Below are 27,385 nucleotides of genomic sequence, written 5' to 3' on the forward strand. Positions count from 1 at the left end.
TCCAGAGCAACGAGGTTAAAACACCTTGGCCCAAAGTATCTAGTATCCACCAACGAGTTAAAATTTCATAGAGTGGCTGAGATACTAGTTACAGCGCTCCTAGCGGCAACCAACGCTAACTCGGCCGCCATGTTCTCCTTGGTCAAAACATTAGGAAAGCGTTACTGTTGTTTGTGTTGGAAGTGTGTCAGCTGTTGTGATATTACTGCAATATTTAATTTTTCTAGTTGACTTTTTTGTTACAAAATATAAAGTCAACATGCCTGCAGTGTGTTCAGCGTTCAACTGCACAAATCGCAGCGATAAAACAACAAATATTTCATATTATAAGTAAGTATATTAGTACCGAAATACGACACACGTTTTTTAATGTTTATTAAAGAGTCATTTGCATTGGAATTGTAATTATGCTTAAGACAAATGCAGGAAGTAATTTATTTATCGTTGATTACAGATTTCCTTTAAAAGATAAGGAAATTACAAAAAGATGGGTTATAAATATGAAGCGAGAAAACTGGTTTCCTACTACAGCCAGTTACCTCTGTTCAGCTCATTTTGAAGAGAAATATATGTACCACACAAATGTCCTGAGGCGCCTTTTGTCAAAACCAGTACCTACTATCTTTAACTTTCCACCACATTTACAAAAGCAAGATAAAGTATTACGACCACAACCCAGAAAGCGATCTTTCGACAATTTGCAAGATAGTGCTATTACAGTGACATCATTAGCACAAAGTAAGTCAATAATTTAATTTTACTCCGTGTTCTTATTACTTTGAATTACATACTTTCTATTATAATCTTATGGTGTAACTCTGTTATAAACTTATGATGTAACTACATTCTTTCAGTGCCTGTCGGACCCACATCTGTTTCTGCTGACCACAATTACTGTCTACCAAGCCCTAAGAAGTTGAAAACACAATATAACAGAGTACAAGCAGAGAATGTGCGACTAAAGAAGCGGATAAAGCAAATGAAGCAACTTAGTGTACGACACAAAAGAAGAATAGTGCAGTTACAGACTTTAGTTGCTGGTTTGAGAAGAAGGCTATGTAGTTCAGTTTCTGATATGTTAAACAGTGAACATGTAGTTGGTTTGTTGAAGGAACTATTGGAACTTCAGTGCAGTTCTAAAGTATGCCATTATTCTCAGCAAATAAGGAAATTTGCCCTGACCCTACACTTTTATTCTGCCAAGGCATACAGCTACTTACGAAAATTTGTGAAATTACCCCACCCAAGAACGCTTCGACTTTGTTATTGAATTACTATGCTTGTGTTAACTACTTGTAACACACATTTCAAATAAATTCTCGTTCACAGTGTACTGGTTTTTGAGGCTTTGACTGTTTACTTTGAAATAGCGACAAAAATGTCGCATTTCTGCGCCCGTTACTGTTTCTAATAGTTAACCACAGCATGTTTAGAAGTTTCACCGTAATATTCTGGTGGTACCTGCTCTAATTGCATTAATTTATGGGCAACAAGTAACGTTATAGTGGATGGACAGACTTTTTTTTGAGTTGTCTTGTAGTGTTATCTACATCGAAAAGTTTAGCCATATTTCGACAAAAACATCCCTTTTTGCTGTCAGTGTACACTGAAATTACTGCTGTCTATTGCTTGTTTTAGAAAAAGTGAAGCTAGTATGGGCTATTTCAAGTAAGTCAAACGCAGTTACAAGGGGGCGGGACACAGCAGACGAATGCCTTGACTAAAGAAAACATGGCGGCCAGAACTTCAATTTGCTTCAAACATGGCGGACCTATAGCCACTCTATGAAATTGGTATCCACGCACCGCGTAAACACTTTGGTTTACGCCATAGAGTAAATATCTCTGGAGTGAGCATTGCGTTCTGCGCATGTTAACATTAAACCAGGATTGTCACGTGTTTTCGGGACTTCGCTGTGCGTGTGTGCTTACCGCAGTGTTTGAAGTTTATAATATCAAGAGTTTTTGTTGTGTTTTCACCGTTTGTTGATAGTGTAATAGCTAAGGTGAATTACTGTTGTTGCTACGGATGCTAAGAAAAATATGTGAAAGGTGGGATAGTAACTTTCCATGGGTACTATGTTTAAAAATTCCGAGACGCATTATAATTAAGGCTTGATTCTGTAGACTAATTTTTCTACGATTTTATGACTATATAATAGATATTACTGCTGGTACAAAGGCTTACAAACAATCGCTTCCTCTCGTAAATTTGCTAGTGCAACAGGAAAGGGAATGGTTAGTTGTTTCAGCAAATACTGTCCTCCATGCATTTGTCAGTGACTTGTCGATTATGTATATAGATTTGAAAGATGGGAGACAGATGAATTCAATAGAGTGGGAGTCTGTAATTGTCTTCGTATAATATGTGTGTCCAAACCTTTTTGTTTACTGTAAAGTGACAGTAGAGGGACGTGTTAAGTGCGTCTAGGACATGGAGAATGATTATGTGTGATATATATTTTAGTTTACGAAGGATGAACGAGTAAAGATGTGGCTCCAGAAAAAAAGGAGTAATTTTGTCCCCACAAAATATTCTGACAGAGAAAAATTTGGACGTGTGTGGCTGAAGGTGGATGCTATACCAACCATTTTCAATTTTCCACAGCACCTACTACCAATTTCTGCATTCAACTTAAATACATTTTCTGCACAAATCAAATAAAAAACAGTTTAGCTAATCAAAGTACACAATTACATCTTTGGTGTATTTTGCCTTCAATTTATTTTCTTCACCATTTGATTAAGAAGCGTAAAATATTAGTAAACATGTCCCCAAACTCTTTGTGTCACTTTTCACTTCCCATAATGGTGTTATATGGGTTGACTTACATGACCAACTGTATTTGCTTTACAGTACATTTATTCTGCGATCGCCTTCCCCCCCCCCCCCCCCCCCCCCCCTTCTTATTCAGTTCACTCTTTATTTAATAAACTGGGAGAAAGTACGTAAAATGAGTTAAATAAACACTTCAAAGTGTCACCAGTAAGAAAAATTGTGCTTTAGGTCGCAAAAACGAGAAAATAAATACGCAGAAATAGAAAAGAGGGCGAATTAGCGGGGATATAATCGCTAATGTGTGGCAAATTCGGTGTTTTCGGGCACTTACAAAAGTACTAGCGTACTGTCAAGTCGTTTTGCAAGACTATCACTGCAAAAATGTACGGCGGGCTCTGTAATACTATAAAGTGCCGTATCATACCGAAAACTACCAAAAATCGAGTGCATCTGAACAGTGGCACCTATCGCAAAGAAGCAAAATGCAATATCACTTGCCCTTAAAGGTTACGTAGCTGGTTTATTCCCGGTTTTAAATGGATACTGTTAAAATGTCTGTGCAACATATATAAATAACCCACGACATGTGCGAAAAGAATCCGTCTGTACTAGGGATGTAGTGACATTCGAAATATACAGGGCATATACGGACAAACACACGACGTCCCGAGATCACGTGACCAGGCCGGCAATGTATGTTGACAACACAAAATATGTTCTGCGCATGTGAATGCTCTCTCCAGAGACATTTACTCTATGGTTTACGCCACTGAGTATAAAAGCCATGCGGTGAATTTTCGGATGCGCAGAGGGAGAATTCTGTCCGTAATATGACCTGTAGCTCAAGTCACCTGATTTTGTGACGGCGCTTTTTTAGTTCGTATAGCGTTTAGCGCACTTGAAGTGTTATTGCTGTGCTGCTACAGATAGATCACCTTCAGAAGTACCATGTAACGTTGTATACGCGATTTAACAAGTTTGCTTGCGTGGCCATACTCCACAGCAAGCACAGAAATATTTGTTTTGTAAAAAAAAGCACCTTCTCTTGCTGCACTGTAATTTATATCTACCAGATGTGTTTCGTCTTTTTTTTTCTTTTTTAACGCTAAGGCACCTTCAGTGGAATCTAGAACGACACAGTTCGTTCTGATATGTGTTATTTTTCGATTACCACTGTTTTCGAACAAATATCTATAACTACAGTAATAGTGTACCACTAAAATAAGGGTTAACATGGTGAACAGTGTGAAGGAAAATGTTCGAAATATAAAAATGTACTTATGTTTCGGAAATGAAATGGTAGTGCGGCCTGCAGATCAAATGAGAGGAAACGCAGATGCCAACAAACTATAAGCTATTATTTATTTACATAAAAAACCGCGACGTGAACTGTTTGATAATCTAAAAGGAGCACATACTTAACACTCTCTGTACCAGGCCTATTTTATGCACCCGTCCCTAGAAACCGGGCAATTTTACCAATATTAAAAAAATTACTGCATCAAATCTACTGTTTGGATTGTGGCAAATTTGGTACCATCTTGAAGCTGCACATTTCTACTTTAATTCTGAGTGAAAGAAACTACTTTACAATGCACAGCTTTAAGGTACAGTTATAGAAATCACTTAGATGTTTTAAGAATTTAGAAAAAGTCATACGAATAAGGGAATACAATTGTGATTTATTTTTAACCAAAATTGTGGCACTACATTACATGTTTCTGATAGTATACAGTATTACATATAAATTTCACACAGAATCATATTGTTTTTTAGTGTGGAAAATTTTAAAGCAAGGTTCCAGGCAGAGTGCAACGCCACACTGTTCACATTCGTATCGTGTCTCTTTGCGAGAAGCCTTGCCACTCTGTTTCTTGCTCCTGGAACTGCACACGTGACACACACGAGCAGCATACTTCTTAGTAGTTGCAGGTATGTGCTGCAAAAAATGTCTCTTTGTTAGCCGACCTACAGTTCCTTCATTTCTTGGAATGAATTCAAGTGTGTCGTCTTCAACAAGCTGAACTGCAAGCACTGTTATAAAGTCTGTTATTGTAATTTTCTTCCTGTGCACTGCATTGTACAGCCAAAATGCATTTGATACTCCCATAAGCAGCAAATGGAAATATAATTTTCGCCACCATTTCACAGTTCTGTGCTGGAACGGATTGTACTGCAGGCGTTGGTCTCCAATATCCACTCCAATTTTATTGAGGTTGTAATCAAGTACCTGAAGTGGTTTCAATACTACAGACCCATTTCTCTTAGTATGCGTACCAAATGTTGCTTGATGCCTTGTAGACAATGTATACACATCTCTCTTATCTTTCCACTTCATTGCCAATACATTATCTTTACGCCGAAAAGACATTTCGCCCTTTTTCAGCTTAGCAGATACTAAATCTTTAGGCAATCCTTTCCTGGATTTGTTCACAGTACCAACAGCTCCAGTGCCTTTCTCTGCCAGTTGCTGAAATAGCTCTGGACTGGAATAAAATCGATCTAAATACACAGTGTGGCCTTTGTTCAGCAAGCTGCTGTCAGACAACAATCGCAAAATAACCGCAGACGAAGAATTGTCAACAATATGCTTACCAGCATAAACTTCAAAATTTACAACATAGCCACTACTGGCTTCAGCAACAGCATATACTTTCAGTCCATACTTATGAGGCTTATTTTGCATGTAAACACGGAAACTCACACGACCTCGAAATGGGCAAATTCCTTCATCAATTGTCACTTTTTCTGAGGGACGATATGCCTGGATACATCGCTCCTTCAAATTATTATAATATGGCAAAACTTTGTAAAGTGGATGAAATCCATCTTCGCCTGGTTTTTTCTGATTTGAATTGTCAACAAGATGCAAGCATGACAGTATCTGAGTGAAACGCAAACGGCTCATGACATGGGGACAAAAGTTACAACTAAGAACAGGATTAGTGCTCCAATGGTCCGCAATTTTGGGCTTTTTCGAAACACACATGTGGAAAATAATACCCAAGAAACGCCTCATCTCACTTATAGTCACTGGCTTCCACGAACTCAAAACTGAATGGGGCTTCAGATTATTTCCTCTTCTTTTCTTCTGTATTGTCTGTGATGCATACAAATTTGTCTGTCTCTTGAGTTCATTTACGTCACTGTCAGTAAGGAACACTTTACTGCAATCCAGTACAGAACTCGACTCATCAATATCCACTAGTATCTGCCTGGGTGTCGTGTTGACAGGCAGAGGTCGGTAGGTGTCAACTGCAGTCCACTCACTGTCTTTCGGATACGGCACAGCTGCTGGATTTGAAGCAACACCTTCAACATCATTCTCGTCTTCATCTGAAGACAAACTGTCATCAATCTCGTCTTCTAAAAAGAATATCACATTATGTGTAACTACATACATCGTTTACACATGTTCAACAGATATGTGCGTACTGCACAATTACGTGGAAAATTCGGAAATACGTACCTTCAAACACACCATTGCATTCAGAATCGTCTGAATCACTCTCTACATTATCCAGAGTGTCGCTATGATTGATCAAATCCGCAATTTCTGCGTCTGATAAACCGCGCCGAAACATGATGACAAACAACTGAATGATATACAGACTGAGAACGCAAAGATAAGTTTTAACATGAATTACAGCGCTGCCGTGACATCTATGGACGCATTTTGTTAATAAACATCTGAAAAACGTATAGCGCTGGCCAAACCCGTAGAAATAATGTTGCAGTGTTTTGAATGAAATTAAATGTAGCGGCCCGTAAATTTTACGGGCTTGGTGATTTTCGCGCGATCCCAGGCCCGTAAATTTTACGGGCTTGGCGCTTAGAGTGTTAAACAAAACTGTATCATTCTAAATCCCGTTGAATATGCCTTAGAGTAAAAAAAGAAAGCGAAACGCGCCTGGGAGAAATAAATTACAGTGCACCAACAAAAGGCTGTTTTCATTTAAGAAACAAATATTGTATACGCGTTTTATAGGCATTATAACAATTTGGTATCAGGAACTTAAGTTGACTTCAAGGTGTGAAGAGTGATGGTACTGTGCTTTTTCATCGCAGTATCATGACTCAGATTCCACTTTGTTCACGTTTTTTTCGGTAACGGGACAGGAAGTGGCATCCAACAATGTTTTTACGTTTTCTGTTGCACTTATTCATATTGTCGAATCTCTGTTCTCATTAATTACTCGTACATTATAATGACACTGTAGAGGGCACCGAAGTGTCACGAAAACACAACTCGTTTTTAACTATGAAATTGTTATATTAAATACAATAAGCGATTTGCAAAACTTGTTTGTTCGTTATTATTTTTAATTTCTCATTATTTACCCTTCTGCCTTTTATAAACAAGTAAAATACCTATAAAATTTTTTCATCATCTCATCAGAAGAGTAAAACCCTACACTATGCACAGTAGAATACAAAATACGACATCTATGATCGAATTTTGTAATAAAAAGAAGTGACAGTCAACAATATGTTTTTCAATTTTCTATTGTACTAATTCATATTGCCGCGTTGTTCTAATTAATGATGTTACAATACCACTGAATAGCAAAACTGTCGCATGCAGAAATACTTAGACACTCACAAAGTTTTCAGAATCTGCATAAATTGGAGGAAACTAATCATACTGTCAAGTATAAATTTCATATGCATTTGAAAGCGGCACCAGTATATATGTATTGACTGTAGCAATTGCAAAGACAAGGTAAGAAAACCGCAGAAATTATTTCCACAGTACAAGTCTTAATAATACCTTGTCCTGATATTTTTCAACATATAAAGAGCCTAATATCAATATGGCAGTTGTAATTACACGTTTCTTGTACATACCCATGAAAAGTAACTGGTCCAAAAAATGTTCAAATGTGTGTGAAATCTTAAGGGACTTAACTGCTAAGGTCATCAGTCCCTAAGCTTACACACTACTTAACCTAAATTATCCTAAGGTCAAACACACACACCCATGTCCTAGGGAGGACTCGAACCTCTGCCGGGACCATCCATAACTGGTCCTCTTTTAACATATTTCTCTTTACATCTGTAGCAACGACAATAATGCACCATAGCTGTTACTAAAACTCGGACATGCAAAAACATATACAAAATAAGCCGAATACATGTAATATTAAAGTTTCGCTATTATTGCAAATTATAGACCAGCAGCGGCGTCCCAGAACCATGTGACTACCATGGGTTGAGAACATGTGCAGTAGAGGGACTGATGACGCTATAGTTTAGTCCCTTACTCTCCAAATCAACCAATCAACCAACCATGCTAAGTAGATTTATTTAAATTTTTCTACTTATTCTTCGTAATTACAGCCTACTATCTGAAAAGCTAAAATAGGCCATACAAATCACATTTCCTTGGATAGCGATAAATTATGTACGAGGGTTGGAACTTAAACAGTGGCAACCATTTATTCACAACCCATACAAAAGAGTTATGTGTTTGTACCTGTTACTGTCCTTCAAAGTAGTCACCAAAGTTTTGTAGAATTCGTTGCCAGCGATGTGGAAGGCATTGTACACCGCTAGCAGAGCCTGTTCTGTTGATGGTGTGAATGGAGCGGTTTACTGCCTGTCGAATCTCTGGAACAGATATGAAGCGAATGCCACCATCAATGCACAGTACTACTGTTCGTTTTTGGATCATCGCCTGCGACCAGCTTTGCGAAAGAAGTGGCGACACTTTCTACACAACCCACCCATCATTTTGCATGACAATGCTCGGGCCCATACAGCGCAAGCTGTGGCTGTCCTCTTCGGTTGATGGGACTGGTAAGTACTGTACCAACCACCGTACTAGCCCATACTTAAGTCCTTGTGACTTTGTTTTCATTCCAAAGATGAAGGAACCACTTCGTGGCATTCGCTTCAGAACTGTTCCAGAGTTTAAACAGGCAGTAGACCGCTCCATTCGCACCATCAACAGAACAGGCTCTGCTAACGGTATACTACGCCTTCCACATTGCTGACAACAGGTTCTACACAACGACCGTGACTAATTCAAAGGACAGTAACAGGTGCAAACATGTAACTCTTTTGCATCAGCTGTGAATAAATAGTTGCCACTATTTACGTTCCAACCCTCGTATTAATTCAGATGGTTCAAATGGCTCTGAGCACTATGGGATTTAACTTCTGAGGTCATCAGACCCCTAGAACTTAGAACTACTTAAACCTAACTAACATGAGGATATCACACACATCCGTGCCCGAGACAGGATTCGAACCTGCGACCGTAACAGTCGCTCAGCTCCAGACCGTAGCGCCTAGAACCGCTCGGCCACTCCGACTGGCTCTCGTATGAATTACTTATTTCTGGTACTTACTTCTACTACTCCAAAACTACATTAACACTTAACCAATAACCCAGCTACTAATCTACTACAAACACTACGGAATTTGTTCTCTGTTTATTTATTTTGATGGATTTAACTTGTAGGTTGTCTCCACTACTGGATCTGCCCTCATACTTCCCCCGTCAACAAACGTAGTCTGCTACATTCCTTAGGCACTGGGTAGCATGTCAGCAGCACTTCCACTATACCAAGTAATTCCACCCACCCCTGTTACTTTTTAAGGTCTACACTTAAAAGATCACTTGCACCAGTGCAATGTTCATTCTAGGGACAATATTTCACTTAGTGGTCGCCGCCCTGAGTTACCTTCTCTCCATTTGCAGAGTGTGTCATGTAGCCTTCATGGCAGCAACATAACTTGTGGTTGAATGCTTTGTGAAGTCTCCCTTGGCCCTCCTGCAGCTGCAGCATCGCCCAAGATGCGCCAGGCCGACTGGTTCCTTAGTGCTGCTTTGGGATCCAAAATCGTTAATATTGCAGCCCTGCAGCCAAGCGACTAGCGCGAGGTTTGGTGTTCTCGTAAAGATAAGTTATTTTAGATTATAAAACACATAGATTAGTACTGATTACGTGGTAAATAAGTGTATTAGTGTGCCGTTTAAGTGTACCATTAAAGGTTTCATTTCTCTTTACGTAATATAGCAGAAAACGCGAAAAGACCGTACAGTCGTATTTTCTGTTTACGTTCTGCTGCAGCAAATCTATAGAATTTCGTTTAGTTGTTCCTTGCTCTCTCCAGCAATTTAACTTAGCGTACCTCTTCATTATTTAACTAGCATTTCCGGAAAGTAGCGTAAAGTTTAACTTGTTGTTTCAGAAACTTTGTACTTTTGTTTTTGTTTACACACAGTTGCGTATAGGCCAAATTTGTGTAACCATATTTTCGTGTTTATCTGTAATTTAACTGACTTATTCTTAATAAATTATTACGTTTATCATGAGTGAAAAGTGCTTGACTTGCCGTAGAATTGTTAGGTCGGGGCTTTGGTGTGATGGGTGCTGTAGTTTTTTCCATGTGGGTGACTGTAGTGGCGTGGGAATAGGGGAAGTAAATGAGACTCATCAGTGGTTTTGTAGGATTTGTAGTAGAGATAGGAAGATACTGGAACAGGAGGGGAAAATTGCTGCCCTTCAGGCTGAGTTAGACAAGGCCAGGGGAGATCTTGACAGGTTAAGGAGGGAGAAGGGTAAAGAGAGGTGGGAAGTGGCAACAGGCAACAGGAGGAACAGGCCTAGAACTTTGTCTGACAGCTTTATGGTGAATGTGGAAAATAGATTTGACCTGTTGCTTCAGTTAGAAGCTGGTGAGCCTCAAGCAGTTACAGGTGTAGACAGGGCACAACAAACTTTCAGCAGCAAATTGAAAAGTAAGAATGTAGGGAAATCAGTAAAGAGAAAGAAAGTGTTGTTGTTAGGTAGTTCCCATGGAAGAGGTGTTGGCCAACTCTTGCAGGATGAACTAGGATCAGAATACCAGGTCACCAATTTTTTTAAACCTAGTGCTGGTCTGGAGCAGGTGACAGAGGATTTAGGATCACTTTGCAAAGATTTCACTAAGGAAGACACCGTGGTTATAGTGGGTGGGGCAGGTAACAGTATTGACAGAGATCCTGGGTACAGCGTAGAGTGTGACCTGGCGAAGATTGCATCAGCATCGAGGCATACCAGTGTTGAGTTTGTATCTGTTCTTGGGCGCCATGACCGACCTCATTTGAACTCTTCTGTCAAGAGAGTTAATTTGGAGCTGGAACGGCTGCTCATGTCGGGTGCGGGGTCACACATTGGTGTGGTTCATGTTGATTCTATCAGTAGGTGGGATTATACTAGGCATGGCCTTCACCTCAACAGGAAGGGGAAGGGTAAATTGGCTGGGGAAATAGCAAGAAAGTTAAAGGGGGGAGGCACTGTCATGAGTGGTAAAATACCAGTGGTTATAGGATTCAGAAAAGACCCTTTTTTAGGGTAGGGAGGACAGAAAGAAAACAAATTTTAAGAGAGGTTAGAACTGAGACAAACCTTCAGTTTGAGAAAGAAATCAAAAAACATAATTCCAGCTTATTACATCAACATAAACAGCCATTGGTTAAGAATTTTCAACTGTCAGCAGATATTTTAACTCCACCCAATTTTAAGTCAGTCAATGTGAAATGTCAGCTATCTTTATTGCATCAAAATATTCGAGGACTGAGAAATAAAATTAATGAATTAACTATCTGCATAGATGAATTAGAGTCTTCAAACCCAGCTGACATAATCTGCCTCTCTGAACATCATGTGACCACTGGTATAGAACTTTTAAGTGTTACAGGGTTTAGGTTAGCATCTCATTTTTGTAGATCAGAAATGGAGAAAGGAGGAGTTGCCACATTCATCAGGAACGGTCATAAATTTAAGAACATAGACATTCATAAATTTTGCCTAGAACAGCATATGGAAGCATGTGCAACAGAATTAGATTTTCACAAAAAATCTTTCATAATATTAAGTGTATATCGAGCACCTGCAGGTAACTTTAATCTGTTTGTAAACCACCTTGAAGCTGTACTGGCCCATTTAACAACCAAAAACAAAGAAATAGTGGTTGCTGGTGATTTCAATGTAGATTTCCTTAAAGACTCTCCCAATAAGAACCTATTTGAGTTAGTAACACTATCGTTCAACTTAATTCCCACAGTAAAGTTCCCCACTAGGATAACCACTTGCTCACAAACAGCCATTGATAATATCTTTATAGAAAAGTCAAATGAACAAAATTATATTACAAAACCAATAGTCAATGGCCTCTCAGACCATGACATGCAGTTCCTTCTGTTAAATGTTAATACTGAACAGGATATAAAATCTGTTAAATCTGAGCTCAAGAGGGTAATCAGTAAGCCAAAAATTGATTATTTTAGGACACTCCTCAGAGACATTCACTGGACTGATGTTTACAGTGCTCATGGCATGAATGAAAAATATAACATTTTTGCTAATAAAGTGCTTGCCTTATTTGAACACTGCTTTCCCCCAAAACTTACCAAGGTTAGAGCAAAGTCTACAAAGAAGCCATGGATTACTCGAGGAATAGGGGTATCTTGTAAAACAAAAAGAAAACTGTATCTGTCAATCCGAAACATTTCCAATGTTGATGCTATAGCACATTATAAGAAATACTGCAAAATATTAAAGACTGTAATACGGATGTCAAAGCAAATATATTACAAGGAAAAGATAGTCATATCAGATAACAAAATAAAGACAATATGGGATATAGTGAAGGAGGAGACCGGTAGAACCAGACATGAAGAGGAACAAATAGCATTAAGAGTAAATGATGCATTGGTGACAGATGTGTATAGTGTTGCAGAACTTTTTAACAAACATTTTATAACTGTTACTGAAAAGATGGGGTTGTCAGGTTCGGTAGATGCTGCTATGGATTACCTTAGACCAGACATTTCAAGTAACTTCCATAATATGAATTTGACCCTCACTACCCCAACAGAAATAACGTCCATCATAAAATCTTTAAAATCAAAAACATCTAGTGGGTATGATGAAATATCAACAAAGTTAATTAAAGAATGTGATTCTGAGCTAAGGAACATATTAAGCTATCTGTGTAACCAGTCGTTTATCAGTGGAATATTTCCCGAATGGCTGAAATATGCTGAAGTTAAGCCACTGTTTAAGAAGGGAGATAAAGAAATAGCATCAAATTTCCGACCAATTTCACTGTTGCCAGCATTCTCAAAAATTTTCGAAAAAGTAATGTACAGTCGTCTTTATAACCATCTTATCTCAAATAACATACTGTCAAAGTCACAGTTTGGATTTCTAAAAGGTTCTGATATTGAGAAGGCTATCTACACTTACAGTGAAAATGTACTTAATTCATTAGACAAAAAATTGCAGGCAACTGGTATATTTTGTGATCTGTCAAAGGCATTTGACTGTGTAAATCACAATATCCTTTTAAGTAAACTAGAATATTATAGTGTAACAGGAAATGCTGCAAAATGGTTCAAATCTTATATCTCTGGCAGGAAACAAAGGGTGTTATTAGGAAAGAGACATGTATCAAGCTATCAGGCATCATCCAACTGGGAACTAATTACATGTGGGGTCCCACAAGGTTCCATTTTGGGGCCCTTACTTTTTCTTGTGTATATCAATGACCTGTCATCAGTAACATTACCAGATGCCAAGTTTGTTTTGTTTGCTGATGATACAAACATTGCAATAAATAGCAAATCAAGTGTAGTCTTAGAAAGATCAGCCAATAAAATATTTGTGGACATTAATCACTGGTTCCTAGCCAATTCTTTGTCACTAAACTTTGAAAAAACACACTACATGCAGTTCAGAACTTGTAAGGGGTGTCCCAAGAGTATATGTCTAACATATGATGACAAGAAGATAGAAGAAGTGGACGGTGTTAAATTCTTGGGATTACAGCTTGATAATAAATTCAACTGGGAGGAGCACACCACAGAACTGCTGAAGCGTCTTAACAAATCTCTGTTTGCAATGCGAATTTTGTCAGACATAGGGGGTATAAAAATGAAAAAGCTGGCATACTATGCTTACTTTCATTCCATAATGTCATATGGGATTATTTTCTGGGGTAATTCATCAAGCCAAGCTAAAGTTTTCCGGGCACAAAAACGTGCAGTAAGAATTATATGTGGTGTGAACTCAAGAACATCCTGCAGAAGCCTGTTTAGGGAACTAGGGATACTAACTACAGCTTCCCAATATATTTATTCCTTAATGAAATTTGTCATTAAAAATATATCACTTTTTCAAACCAACAGCTCAATTCATGGAATCAATACTAGAAATAAGAATAATCTTCACAAGGATTTAAAGTCACTTAGTCTTGTACAAAAAGGTGTGCATTATTCAGGAACACACATTTTCAATAACTTGCCAGCAGCCATAAAAAGCTTAACAACCAATGAAATTCAGTTTAAGAGAAGCCTAAAGGATTTATTGGTGGCCAACTCCTTCTACTCCATTGATGAATTTCTTAGGAAAACCAACTGATTTGTATATAAGTACAACATAACTTCTGCATAATTTCAGTGCAGTAATGTGTTCACTGAAAATTTGTGTGTGTGTGTGTGTGTGTGTGTGTGTGTGTGTGTGTGTGTGTGTGTGTGTGTGTGTGTGCTTGTGTGTGTGTAAGTGTGTAAGTATAATCTAACTTCTGCACCATTTCAGTGCAGTAATGTGTTCATTGTAAATAAGTATTACAGTAGTTGTATTACATGTTTCTTACCTTATAAATAAATAAAAAACTTTTTTATTTTAAATTCAGTGCAATAGTATTTGTAAAATGACTCTTAGTGTTCATTAAAAAATGACGATCATTCCACTTGGGACCTGTGGAATGGTACATTAGCTTATTTGTTTTAGTTGTAAATATTTGTCATGTATTGTTGTTTTTCTGACATGTTCCACATCCTTGAGGACCTCCTCACTACGGATCAATTGGAATGAAAGTAAATCTAATCTAATCTAATCTAATACGTGATGCCCATTACCTGTCGCGTCTTCGCTGAACGTACTGTCCCACAAGGTGTGTTCTGATGTGTCCACACTGCCGCAGGCGCAGCTAGCATTCATCTGTCTCCTGATTTTGTATAGGTATGTGGCATAAGGGACATAGCCCATAGGTTAATGTATCAGTCCACTCACAATAAGAAATCTCATTTGCAATCTTTCCCTGATGTTGGGGAGAAATTAGTATGTTCTCCTGCCTGTGCCTGAGGTGTCCCATTCATTTAGTCACAATTGCAATATGCGACCTTTTATTGCCTTTTCCGAATTGGCCTCATTTGCAGGCACCCTTCGTACTTCCAGTTGGCTGCCTTTCTTTAACAGTAAAAGGCTTCCCTCTTCCTAATTTCCAGGTCCAGTGGGCATATTCCTAACGAAGCATCATTCAGGATAGTGCAGTAGGCGGCTGTTAGTCTTAGCAGCACGCCTTGTTGAACTCTTCTCACCACTGAGGCTGGCTTCACTACCTGCAATCTAAGATCTCATATGCTCACACCATTTCATGCAACTGATGTTAATATAGATTGGTGGTATAATCTGATTGTCTTCAAGGGAAGGCGATTTGAATGTTTGCAATGGTTATAATTTTATTCATCACGTTTGTACCGTTCCTGCCTCCTTCCTCTACATGACGTGCGAAGTTTCGACGTTTGTCAAGAAATACCCCTAGATATCCCGCTACTGCGCTTCTCCTAATCGCTATGTCATTTAATTTTATATTAGGGCTTCTTATTAGGTTCCCTTTCGGCGGGAGGTACATTGTTTTGTGAGGTGCTAGTGACAATTTAACACCTAGACACCGGTCTTCAAGTTTATGGAGGGCTACTTTACTTTTACTTTCTATAATTCTTCTGGACTCCCCAGTTCGTGGAGGGCCAGATTACATTTGTTCCCTATAATTATTCTGGATTCACCACCTACAACGAATAGCTCGTCATTTGCAAATGCCACCAGTCCTGAACTGATTCATAGAGTTGAATCTTTCACAGGAGTGAACAATCAGTGATTCAGAAAAAAAGAACGGTAGCTCCAAACGTTTCCCACAGCAGAGAGAGAGAGAGAGAGAGAGAGAGAGAGAGAGAGACGGAGCATATCAGCGGGGCCTCTGCTGGTCAGAGCACACTACACGCCACACAACACAGCGAGCGCCGGCCTCTACCCTGCTTCTGCCTTGGCTGCCTGCATTGTGCAGTGCCCCATTGGATTTTGTGTTTCACATATTCCGTGCCGTCTCTGTGCTTCCTGTGCCACATGCAGTGTCTGGCGCACCTTAACTTAGCAATGCACTCCATCGGCGATCGTTTCAGTTGCACGTCCTGCCCTCTGGGCAGTTGATACGAGCAACAGGACAGAGAGCCTCCTAGCAGAGAACATAAGAACTACTTGCAACAACCTGCTCGCAAGAGAACGGACGATTTGTCACGGAGCGGGTGACTGGTGACCGTTCACCACTCCCCCCACTCTCGGAACTCGCCCGCTCAACGCTCACCAATTCTCGACTCTAGCCAGAGGGTTGAGCAAAGCAACTCAGGTGTCACTCTGGTCTCTGCGGTCTTAGCTCACACAGTAATACAGCTCGTGGCTCGACCTGCTTGACTCTGCGCCTCTGCATCGGAGTTCGTCTCTACTGGATATTGTTGTTCGTAGTAATACCGTTATGTATATTACATAATTATGTTATGTATATATCATTTGTTTTTATTTTATTTTTATTTGTTTAAACTGATCAGATTAGTTTCCAGATGACTCGTCTTACTATAGGATTTTTTATTATGAAGTACGAGGTTAATGAAATTTTAATACATTATAGCCAAATATATTGTTAACGTAAATCTGAAGTTACAACATTTTCCGATCACCCAAAAAACCACGATAGTGCAAAATAAATCAATAATCAAAAACATTGTCATATCTTGGAAATTTTAATAAACGATACAAAATTCTTACTCATTATCTGTGTTACTTCAAAATAGGATCAAATAAGATCAAAATATAGGTATAGTACTGGAATAAACCAAGTTTAAAGGGCAATGTGCCTTCCATTTATTTTCTATTGTGAATGAGTGGTGAGTCATGAAAAAGAGCTAGTTCATTTCAGGGAGTGAACAGTTCTGATCCGATCTCTGAAAAGAATAGTTTTGCCCATCTCTAGTCCGCTTATGTTACCCTGTCATGTAACTTCTGATGTATGGGCTCCAGTGCTCCATCCCATAACTCCGGACCACCCACTGACCCCTGCAGGCAGCCTTTTATTGTTGTCTTCATCATTTTCTTTCCTGAGCATGTTAGAGAAGCATGTCGCCTGTGGAAATAATCTATCAGGCAATTGTACTCACTTCTGAATATTCCAAATCCCTAAGGTGATCAAAGAAAGACAGGCATGATATATTATTGCAAGTGCCAGCAATACCAATCACCATCGCTAGAGCATAAGTAGAATGAGTATTCTCTGCTAGTGAGATCCCCTTCTTCAAATGTCTTGCCTCTTCTAAATCCATGTTGGTGAGGGCTATCCCGTGTAGCCATCTGTGTTCTTGTAATCTTTTGCATAACAGTTTATCAAATACCTTGCCAAGAACATTCAAAAGACAAATTCATAGTAGAATTTAGGTACCATTGGATCCTTCAGTGTTCTTCGACGCTTCAGGGATCCTTCTTTGCAAGATACACTCATCGTATAGACCGCACAGCTAACTCTCTTATAATTGGTAACATAAGGCTTGCATTGCTTCAGCAGTGATCCCATCCGGTCCTGCAGATTTTTTCTTTTTCAGTCTTAAAATTATTTGCCTAATTTCTTCTTGTGTGAAGGAGTATGCAAGTTTATTGTTTCTACCTTTATACTCTTCCCATAACATTTCTCATAACCTATGATGATCATCCATCTCGCCTTCTTCTCCATCATCAGAAAGTAGTGTTTCCATTATCAGGGCAGCTGACTTTTCCCAACTTGCTGTTGCTTCCCGTCACTCCATTTGAGTGTGGATAAGACTGTTGGTGATCGTATTTTCGTGCAGACTATTTAATATGGTACATCTCCGGTATCTGTTTCTAAATTAGCCTCAACGAATTACTTACATCGGTCAATTTTTGTTTTCCACAACTCTTCCTTAAAACAGTAATTTAACATACATTTTATCTATGCAGCCTTAAGGCTCTTTCTTCTTGGGTCATGCTGCTTTGGTATAGCTTCCTGGCTCTTCTTGTTTTGTATCTTAATTTCTGCAGTGTCTAGGTCCAGATGCAAGGTACTCCTTTAGAATGACCTCCATTGATGCCTCCTTGCTCCATGTATAGCCACTGTCAGTTCTTGCCCTTTAAGATCTTCGTTATCACTCAGTGTTGGACTTCCTGGGCACTGAAACACTCTTCTTAGTTCTTCCCATTAGCAACCTTGATGTTGTATTTGGGCCCTGTGTGCGTGTTTTCTGTGAGGTCTTGGATTTCCCTCCCAGTGATGGTATAGTGCAAGATGATATTGTCACTCGATGTCATTCGACTGGCAACTCTCCAGCCTTTCACACGGCGCCGCGCCACTGCCATATTTGCTAAGGTGACATCAATATCTGAAGTTACTCCGACACTCCCATCGTAGGTTGGCGGATTGTGAGGTGCTTTTAATACCTGTAGGTTGAGTTCCATAATGGCTTCTTCTTGTTAACTTCCACAGTCATCATTCAGACGCCTATGCCAAGATACCGACTTCACATCTGCATCAATGATATACACAAAATCATTAGTTAGTCCTAGGTGCCTAATATCCTTCAGTCTTAGCAAACACTCATCTACCTCATTACTAAATTGAAAATACATGTAAATCAGGATGCAAGTCTCCCTTCCAGATACCTTTCCACACAGATTACGTGTCCTGATCAGTACTGTGATATTTTTGTCACTGTTATGGCCTTGTTAAGTACTATTATTGCTGCCACAGGATGCTCCCCTTGTGTGACTACCTGGGCAATTACTGGCATACTGGGGATCTTCCCTGCCTTCGTACACAGTTCTTGGAGACACAATACATCTAAATGCAACTCTTCTGTCACTCTTATAGCCTCATGCAATACGCTGACACTTGTTACGGCATTAATCTGCCCTTTCTTTATCCCCATTAGGGGTCACGGGTATATATTCTACAGTTTTGCCCTACTCGCCTGTAATCGAATGCTATATGGCCATGTGTCATCAAAAGGTGCTTGTATAACGTATCTAAGGAGAATAATTTTTTTCTTTTGGCAGATACCTGCTTCAGTAACTCCTCCACTTTTTTCACTTCTGTTGGCAGATTGTTTACTCTGAGATGGATTCTAACTGTGAAATCAGGTACAGGAAAAGTAATAAAGTTCTCTTCTGAATGTTTGTACCTTACTACATGTCTTAATGCTATAGTGAGCGTTATTGACTATTCCAGTCTAGTGAGCTACATAACATTTCCTATGCTGTCATAAATCTGTCGCAGATCTGTTCCAGTTATTTACTTCTACGTAGTAGGTGTTTGTTTCTTGCACGAACTGTCTCTGAGTCTCATACTGTTTCTATTGCAGATTCAGATCATGCACTGGCGAATCTTCTTTTACATGTGGGACTGACAGATGACATCGAAAAAGTACAAAGAACGGCAGCTCGTTTTGTATTATCGCGAAATAGGGGAGATAGTGTCACAGACATGATACGTGAATTGGAGTGGCAATCATTAAAACAAAGGCGTTTTTCGTTGCGACGGGATCTTCTCATGAAATTTCAATCACCAGTTTTCTCCTCCAATTTGGAAAACGTTCTGTTGGCACCCACCTACATAGGAAGAAATGATAATAACGATAAAATAAGAGAAATCAGGGCTCGCACAGAAAAAATTAAGTGCTCGTTTTTCCCGCGTGCCGTTCGAGAGTGGAACGGTAGAGAGACCTCCTGAAGGTGGTTCATTGAACCCTCCGCCAGGCACTTTATTGTGAATAGCAGAGTATTCACGTAGATGTAGATGTACTTCTGTAGGCAGCATAGTGTATTCCTCAGGATATATGCTGTCGCATTCTATCTACAACTGCCCAGTTTGTGTCACCAAATCCTGATCGCCTGTATCAAGTATCATTCCTACATCCATCTCCGATCTTCCTTCTCTGTTAAACCACATAGTTCCTGCTGCGTTTTTGCAGATGCATGATGCTCTACTTTGGTCCGTATCACATGCTCTGTCCTGTGGTACTTACTGCTCACCTTTTGCCAGAAATTCGTTGCTCTTTTCGTATCCCTCCTCATCCTCCTAGATGGTAATTTATCTTTCTTACATAGATGGCACTTGGAGGTGTCATTAGAGTCCTTGCTAGCGCTATAAGATGCCTACCCATGATCCGTTCTTAAAATCTGCCTTGTTAGGAGAGTTTGATACTTGTGACATTCGTTTCTGTTCCCAGTGCATTTTTTACCTCTATACCTTCATGAAACACACACTGCCACTTTCTTGATTTCATTACAGTCTTTTCTTCCCCACAATATCGACAAATTATTTCCCTTTTATCACAATGTCTCGTCAACTGACCAATGCATTTTATGCACTGGCTCACTACCAGATAGCCCTTAACTAAAACGGAACGAAACCCAAAACATGCTTTTTGTCGCTTCCTGAGAACTGTTCTAGCCTCAGGGCTCACTTCAATAGCTTTATGGACCACTTTTCTTTCTCTCGGTCCTGTCCTGAATCGTACTGTAAAGCCCTTTCGAAGCTTTCCCTAGACATCTGCCTTATCACATTTAACATTGTGTGTGAAGCAACTAGAAAGCAAGTTAGTGGTTCAGACTAACTCTTTGATTTATCAAAATCTTTTGACACTGTGTACTATGAAATCTTATTGAACAAACTACAATTCTATGGCTTTACAGGATGTGCTCTGGAACTGATAAATTCTTATCGAAGTGATAGAGTGCAGAAGGTGGTTTTTAATGGTTCAGAATCAGATTAATTACCTGTGGGCATGGGTGTCCCACAAGGTTCTGTACTTGGCCCAATTCTATTTATTATTTATACAAATGACTTACCATGTAGCATAGTTGGGCCATTAACTAGGACTTACTTATTTGCAGATGATATTGCAGTCTGTATAGCTGCAGAAACAGCACAGAAGGTGAAATATGAAGCAGACTGTAAAGCTAATTCCCTTTGTGTCAACCAAAAAAATGAAAAACCTGGATCTATTGTGGAATAATAACACTGAATTTGAGCAGAATTCAAATGCTGTTAATTTCCTTGGAATCTCAATTGATTCAAAATTATCCTGGAGCAGCCATATAGAAAAAGTGGGAAGCAACTTAGCAAAGGAAGAGTTCCTCTAAGGAATCTTCATCTTTGTCTAAATGTGCCAGTACTTTAAGTGGTTTATTTTGCTTTAATACAAAGTCACATTTCCTATGACATAATACTGTGGGTACAACAAAGCAAGGCAGCTAATGTCTTCAAACTACAAAAGAAGGCAATAAGACTGATATGTAACTTGGCACACAGAACTCACTGTAGGCCAAGCTCTAAAAATTACAATTATGACCATACAATCAATATTTATACTACAGTGTGTAAAGCATATTAAGGAAAACTATTCCAGTCATCAACAGTATGACATGAGACATAATTATAACACAAGAAACAAGCAGGACACAGTTTCTTTCCAAGTAACTATAAAAAAAAACAAAAGTGCTTCCTATACAAGTCCATAAAAATTTTTAGTGCCATACCCCAACATATCAGGGATCTTCCAATTCAACAACTCAAAAAAATTATAAGAATTTGTTCTTGAGTTCAGCATTTATGAAACTGATGAATTTTTAAGTGAGTCAGAGAATATCGTATGACTACACTCTATGTGATCAGTTTGTATAACCTTCTATATCTGAGTAATTTTGTAATTGGCTAAATTTACTATGCAATATCAATTTGTACCAGAAGTTTCTCTGTTTTGTATTTGTGTGAAGGTACTATAATTATTTGTGTAATATTTGTATTCTGTAATGTTTGATAAGTGCATGTAACATCAAAATTACATCATGTTTGCACAAAGTCTTGTGAATTGTAGGTTACCTGTCTTTCTTGGCAGTTTGCACGGACGTTTTGGACTGGAAATCGACATTACGTCACCATACCCAGTCAGCATCAGAGAACATCTGGCCAGTTTTTGTTTGCTGCATTATATTTACTGCTGGAATTTACATCCATTTTTTTTATAGTTTACGCTTTTTAAGAGATGAATACAACAACAGGTTTGACATGATGCAGGTCGCAGTAGTTGTTTGGAAACAAACTGCCTTGCATGGAATAAAGTCATGTGAAGAGCTACATCAAAGCAGTCTTTGGACTGAAGATCGTAAGAACAATAATAACCACAACAAAATTGTTATGGTTGATGATTGTCACTGTTTAAATAGTCTGCCATTCCTTGCCCATTACGTTAGTTTTTAAAAACCGAGAGTCTCTATAAAACAACACACAATAGAGGTAGAATACCTAAACTCTTAAACAGGGGCACACAGGACTTTTTAGGTTTACATCTTTTATGATTCTAATCGCCTTTTTTGTATTCTGAAAACTTGCTTAGCTGCTGACAAATTACCCCAGAATATGACCCTATATTTAAGGTGGGAAGGAAAGTACATACTTTAAATCTACATCTGCATCAATACTCTGCAATCCATGCTACAGCATGTCTACTCCAATATCTATCTTCCCCTGCAGTTTATACCCACTACAACTCTAATACCAAGGAGTTATTTTGTAGTTTCTTAACAGATGCCCTATCATCCTGTCCCTTCTGCTTGACAGTGTTTCCCACATACATTGAAACTGATGCTATTTACATTTTCCATCATAAACTGTATGACAGAGTTAATAATTATGCTCAGTCAGGCAGTTAGTGATGTACCTTGAGCTCAAATTGACATGGGCACACACTCAGCAGGTATATATCAAGCTATTAAAATTGATTCCATCCTTCATATATTAGTATAAGTGAAAAACAGTCGCTTACATGCTACACATCCTTCTTCTAAAATTTCCTTCCTTGTATTAGTCTCTGTGGACACTATACTGTACACTGACTATATCCCGTGACAAAGAAAAAACCCAGAACTGTCAAAGGGTTAAAAAATATAGTTTCCACAGAGACTAATACAAGGAAGGAAATTTTAAAAGAAGGTTGTGTAGCATTTAAGCAACTGTTTTTCACTTACACTAATATATGAAGGATGAAATCAATTTTAATAGCTTGATATATATCTGCTGAGCATGTGCCCATGTCAATTTGAGATCAAGGTACATCACTAACTGCCTGACCGAGCATTCTTATTAACTCTGTCATGGAGCTTATGATGGAAAATGTAAATAGCATCAATTTCAATGTATGTGGGAATCACATAGCCCATCCTTCCGATTGATTTACAAAATTAATTGTATTACAATTGTACACTAAAATAATAAAGGATTCCAAAAGAAAAAATATTGGGTGAGTTATTATCACAAATACGTGATGTATGCAGACATAACCCTACATATGGTAGTAATCTAGACTTCGCTTTTACTGAATTAACCTTAATAAATACTACATATGGTAGTAATCTAGACTTCGCTTTTACTGAATTAACCTTAATAGTTGTAACTTTGCTGGTTTGAATATGTCAGTTAACTAGCTCTCCCAATGATACAGATGGCTAGAAAAAATTTAGAGTCTTTTATCATACACCAAGCACTAACAAATAGGTGTGTATGACACTTGAAGGTTGTTTACTTAGGTTACAAAAAACAATTATACAACATTAAATATAAGGTGCAGAGTTAGAATTAAAATATCTGTACAAATGCGTTTAAAATAATCTCCATTGTGCCAGTAGCGTATAGCATGGTCTTGTTGTATTACTTTTTGTAGGAAAAGTGCACAAAAATAATCAACTTTGCCATGTAAGTCGCAACAAATGTTGACTACCATGTAGTATTAAGTTTATTTCACAATGCAGTCACACATATGTGTTAAAAAATAGAAAATAGCAGTCACACGCCTCTTCCCTTTCAAGTGAAATTAAAATTAGCACCATATTTTTACCTTTAATAGCATTCAGTCAGTTTAGTATTCTGACTGATTTGTTAGTGCAAAAGGATAACTGAAGAACCAAAATGGGGACAAGTACTCGAATTTTATAGCTACAAATATACAATCACATTCCACTTGAACACAGAGCTCCACGTAAGATATTCGTCTGTCGACGTTGTTGCAGTCACATGCGGACAGCAGCTGGTTATGTGATGCTGGTTTCTGGTCTGAAACATCAACATATAGCCAGATGTTTTACTTGCACGAGACACTCCAAATATATGAGCAGAAATCAATGGCGTACAGTGTATCTGAATTATCTTTGGTCGTCGATGAAGCAGCCTGCATATGTTCAAATTTTATTGGCGATACTAGTTTGTCTAACCATCAAGCAAGGTTAAGATGTCGAACACCCAAGAGAAAGCGTGTGCTACAATTGTATTAGATAGATCTTGCAAGCAACAGAAAACGAGAAAAAACGAATAATTTCGAGATTACTGGCGACAGGCAGGTCATTCTAACGCCAAGTCATTGTAACGCTAGGAGTTTAGCTCTGCAATATCAGAAAACACAGTTAGTAAAATTCTATGGAAATCTGGGGAGCAGTTCTATCTGCCTGCTAAGGATACGTTCAGGCAATTAATGTAACGCATTTTTTATGTATTGCAATAATTTGGTGAAATTGCCATTTATTTCAAAGACCTCTTACTAGTCATTGCAAATACAGATGAATGTTTCGAAGTGAGAGCGTTTTTCCAAGCTGCTATATAATTCACCAATCTATGCCATGTTATCAAATTAATAAAGTAAGCACTGTTGTATAACAGTATATATTCTTGGATTTCTTGGCATGTCAGTTCAGAGTGAGACCTTGAGCTTTCGACGATTACCTCCATCAACTTCGTCAGGGGCAACTAACTGCCTAAACTGCTCCTTTCCCTTTATTGCTATTTCAGTTCCTCACGAAGGGTGCGGGTTGGCAGGAAATGAAAACTGGTCTTCAGTCAAAGGCTAAATAAACCGTATTTTAAAAAAATGGTTAATATGTAGAAAGATGATAGTAACAGATGGTTTTGTAAAAAACGATTTTGACATAAAAATGACAATAAACGAAGTTTTTGTAAAATAATCATAGATGGAAACTATTGGTTGTTTCTAAAACTCGTCTGACTATTTTAAGTATAATTTAAATACAATCACTGGTGAATGTGAATGATGCCATGATGTAATGGTGATGTTAGGTGATACATAAAAATAATTATCTTGATAAGGGTGCAATGATGATTATGACTACAGCGTCCTGTGGAACCCCAGGCAGTGACTGATAATCATCGATATGGATGAAGGGGAAAGGAGAAAATGGAAGGATGGTGAGACAGGAGTGTTGTGATTAATGTTGGAAAGAGGAGTAAACCTCAGGATGGATTTCATTGTGGGGAGTGGCACCTGGTTAAAATTCCAGTAGGAGGGGGTGAATACGGCATGAAGGTGCCTGGAAAGTGGAATATGAATGTAGTGGTGTAGCAGGGCACCTAGACTGGTTATTAGCGGATGGGGAATTGAGTACTGGGACTGGGTTTTGTGATTAGTGTATCAGGTCTGAAGATGCTCTGGAAAGAGAAAAAGTTGTGGGAAGTGATTTATTTGGTACAAGATGCGATTTGGGAAAGATAGGCGGATGCTGAAGGTGAGGTGGAGTTCTTGTCTTTCCAGGATTTCAAGGACTTACAGAATTCAGGTGTTAGGCGAGGCAGAGATCCAGGCAACATTGGTGTAGGTTAGGCTGGATCAAATGAGGGATTGCTTGGTGTTGATAATGATAGAGAGATGCAGACCCCAGGTATGGTTTATTAGTAGTTCTAGTCAGTTTCAGGCTTTGTGTTGGATGGTAAGGATATTTGCTTTCCTCGTTAATTTTCTGCCTAATGGTAATAACAGTTTCAAAGATTTTGCTGAAAACTGACATGAGGCTGAAAGTTCGATCTGATGAGATCTGTGAGAATGGTTATCAGGTTTCAGGAAGAGGAGGACTGTAGACGTTTTCCACCATCTGGGTAATCACCTGTGTAGAGGATGGTATTGTAAAGGAATGGTAAGGGTTTCGTGATAGGTTCTGGGCCCATCCTTGAGGTGGCAGTAGGCAAATGTGACTTTCGCTTTTTAGCGAGGGTTTGTGTAATGTTGTCAGCTCCTATTGGCGTGTTTAGTCCTGTTTGTGGCGTGCTGTATAAGTATTGGAAGTTTGGTGCCAGAGGTGAGATAGTTGTGTCAGTACATCATACTCGTAGGGGTGTAACGAGTACTCAAAGTTAGTATCATATGGGATGGTGAATGTGTCTTCCAGGTAGGACATGAAATGGATGGCTTTGGTGAAGTTGTTTGGAAGTGGTTTGTTGTTATGTAGGATGGGATAGGTGGAAGTGGGGTTTTTCCAGAGACTCTATGGAATACTATTTAGTTTAATGAATCTTGTAAGCCAGTCCAAACATCATCTGGCTGGTGAGTAAATGCGGACATGTCGCTGGAGTTTCCAGTGGCATGTGATTGTGTCCTAGTCAAAGGAATGCTCTATATGCACTTCGGAGTTCTTTGAGCAGGGCAAAAGCATGTAGAGGGTGAGTAGGATGGTCTTAGTAGAGAGTTTGAGGCGTAATATAGTTGAAAATTGCATCCAAGACGGTGTGTTGTAGAACGTCTGCCTCACTTTGTATGTAGTCAAGACTTTGAAGATTTGAGTCATGGCTTTCGATTATGGCATTAACTTGGACATGGCATGCCTTCTAGTCTGCTTGGGAATATTCCTGGGTATATCAGGGTGGATGACTGGAAGGGCGTGTGTTGGGTTTGGTACGCAGTATGAGATCTGGAGAAGGACAGACAGGTGATCACGCCCAGCTGGATCTATGACTTTTACAGTGGTGTGCCTCAAGAGGTTGGGGGAGACAAAAATAGCATGGGGGGGGGGTTGTATGTGTGCCAGGACGAGACTAGACAGGGCTAAGGATATCATGGCCATGAGGATGTTGATAAGCTGATGCCACTGCTGTTTATCGGTGAGTGTGTGGGAGTGAAGGTTAAGGTCAGCTGCGATTAAAATGTGATAGAGGTTCAGTCTACACATGTTGGAAAATCGTAATGGATGGGATGGTTAGAGTGGGTGAAGACAGTGGCAATGATTAATGTGAGTTTTGGGAGAAAGATGATGAGGATGAGGTGCTCTGTTGGATCATTTAGGAGTGGTTGGGATGTAGAAGGAATATTTCGGAGATGGGCGACGAAAACTCCACCAGGACAATGGGATTGAGATTATCGGTGTGATGTAGAATGTAAGGAGACACCTATATGGAATGGTATGATTTAAGAAAGGTTTAATTGAGGTGGAGGGCATGGATTTTGTGTTGTTGGAGGATATGGATAAGAAGATGTTTATTGGAGTGGAGGGAACGGGTATTTTGGTATAGGATGTTGTATGTCTGTTGCGCCATTTTCAGTAAAACAAATATGTGTGAGTGGTTGGGTGAAACCAGTGTTTCGGGGTGAAAAAAATTAATTTGGCTTGATTTTCGGAATACATAACGAAGGTACTAGGTTGAAAGACGAAGCAGTTTGCAA

The 27,385-nt window shown here is 39.0% G+C and overlaps 1 protein-coding gene across 1 annotated transcript; it reads right to left on the reverse strand.

Moving 5' to 3' along the window:
* Positions 1–4,528: 4,528 nt before the first annotated feature.
* Positions 4,529–6,181, reverse strand: LOC124720208 (piggyBac transposable element-derived protein 4-like). The gene has a single exon (XM_047245531.1). The coding sequence runs from the start codon at positions 6,179–6,181 to the stop codon at positions 4,529–4,531; it is 1,653 nt and encodes a 550-aa protein (XP_047101487.1).
* Positions 6,182–27,385: the final 21,204 nt, after the last annotated feature.

This window comes from Schistocerca piceifrons, chromosome 11, assembly GCF_021461385.2.
Source record: "Schistocerca piceifrons isolate TAMUIC-IGC-003096 chromosome 11, iqSchPice1.1, whole genome shotgun sequence".
NCBI lineage: Eukaryota > Metazoa > Arthropoda > Insecta > Orthoptera > Acrididae > Schistocerca > Schistocerca piceifrons.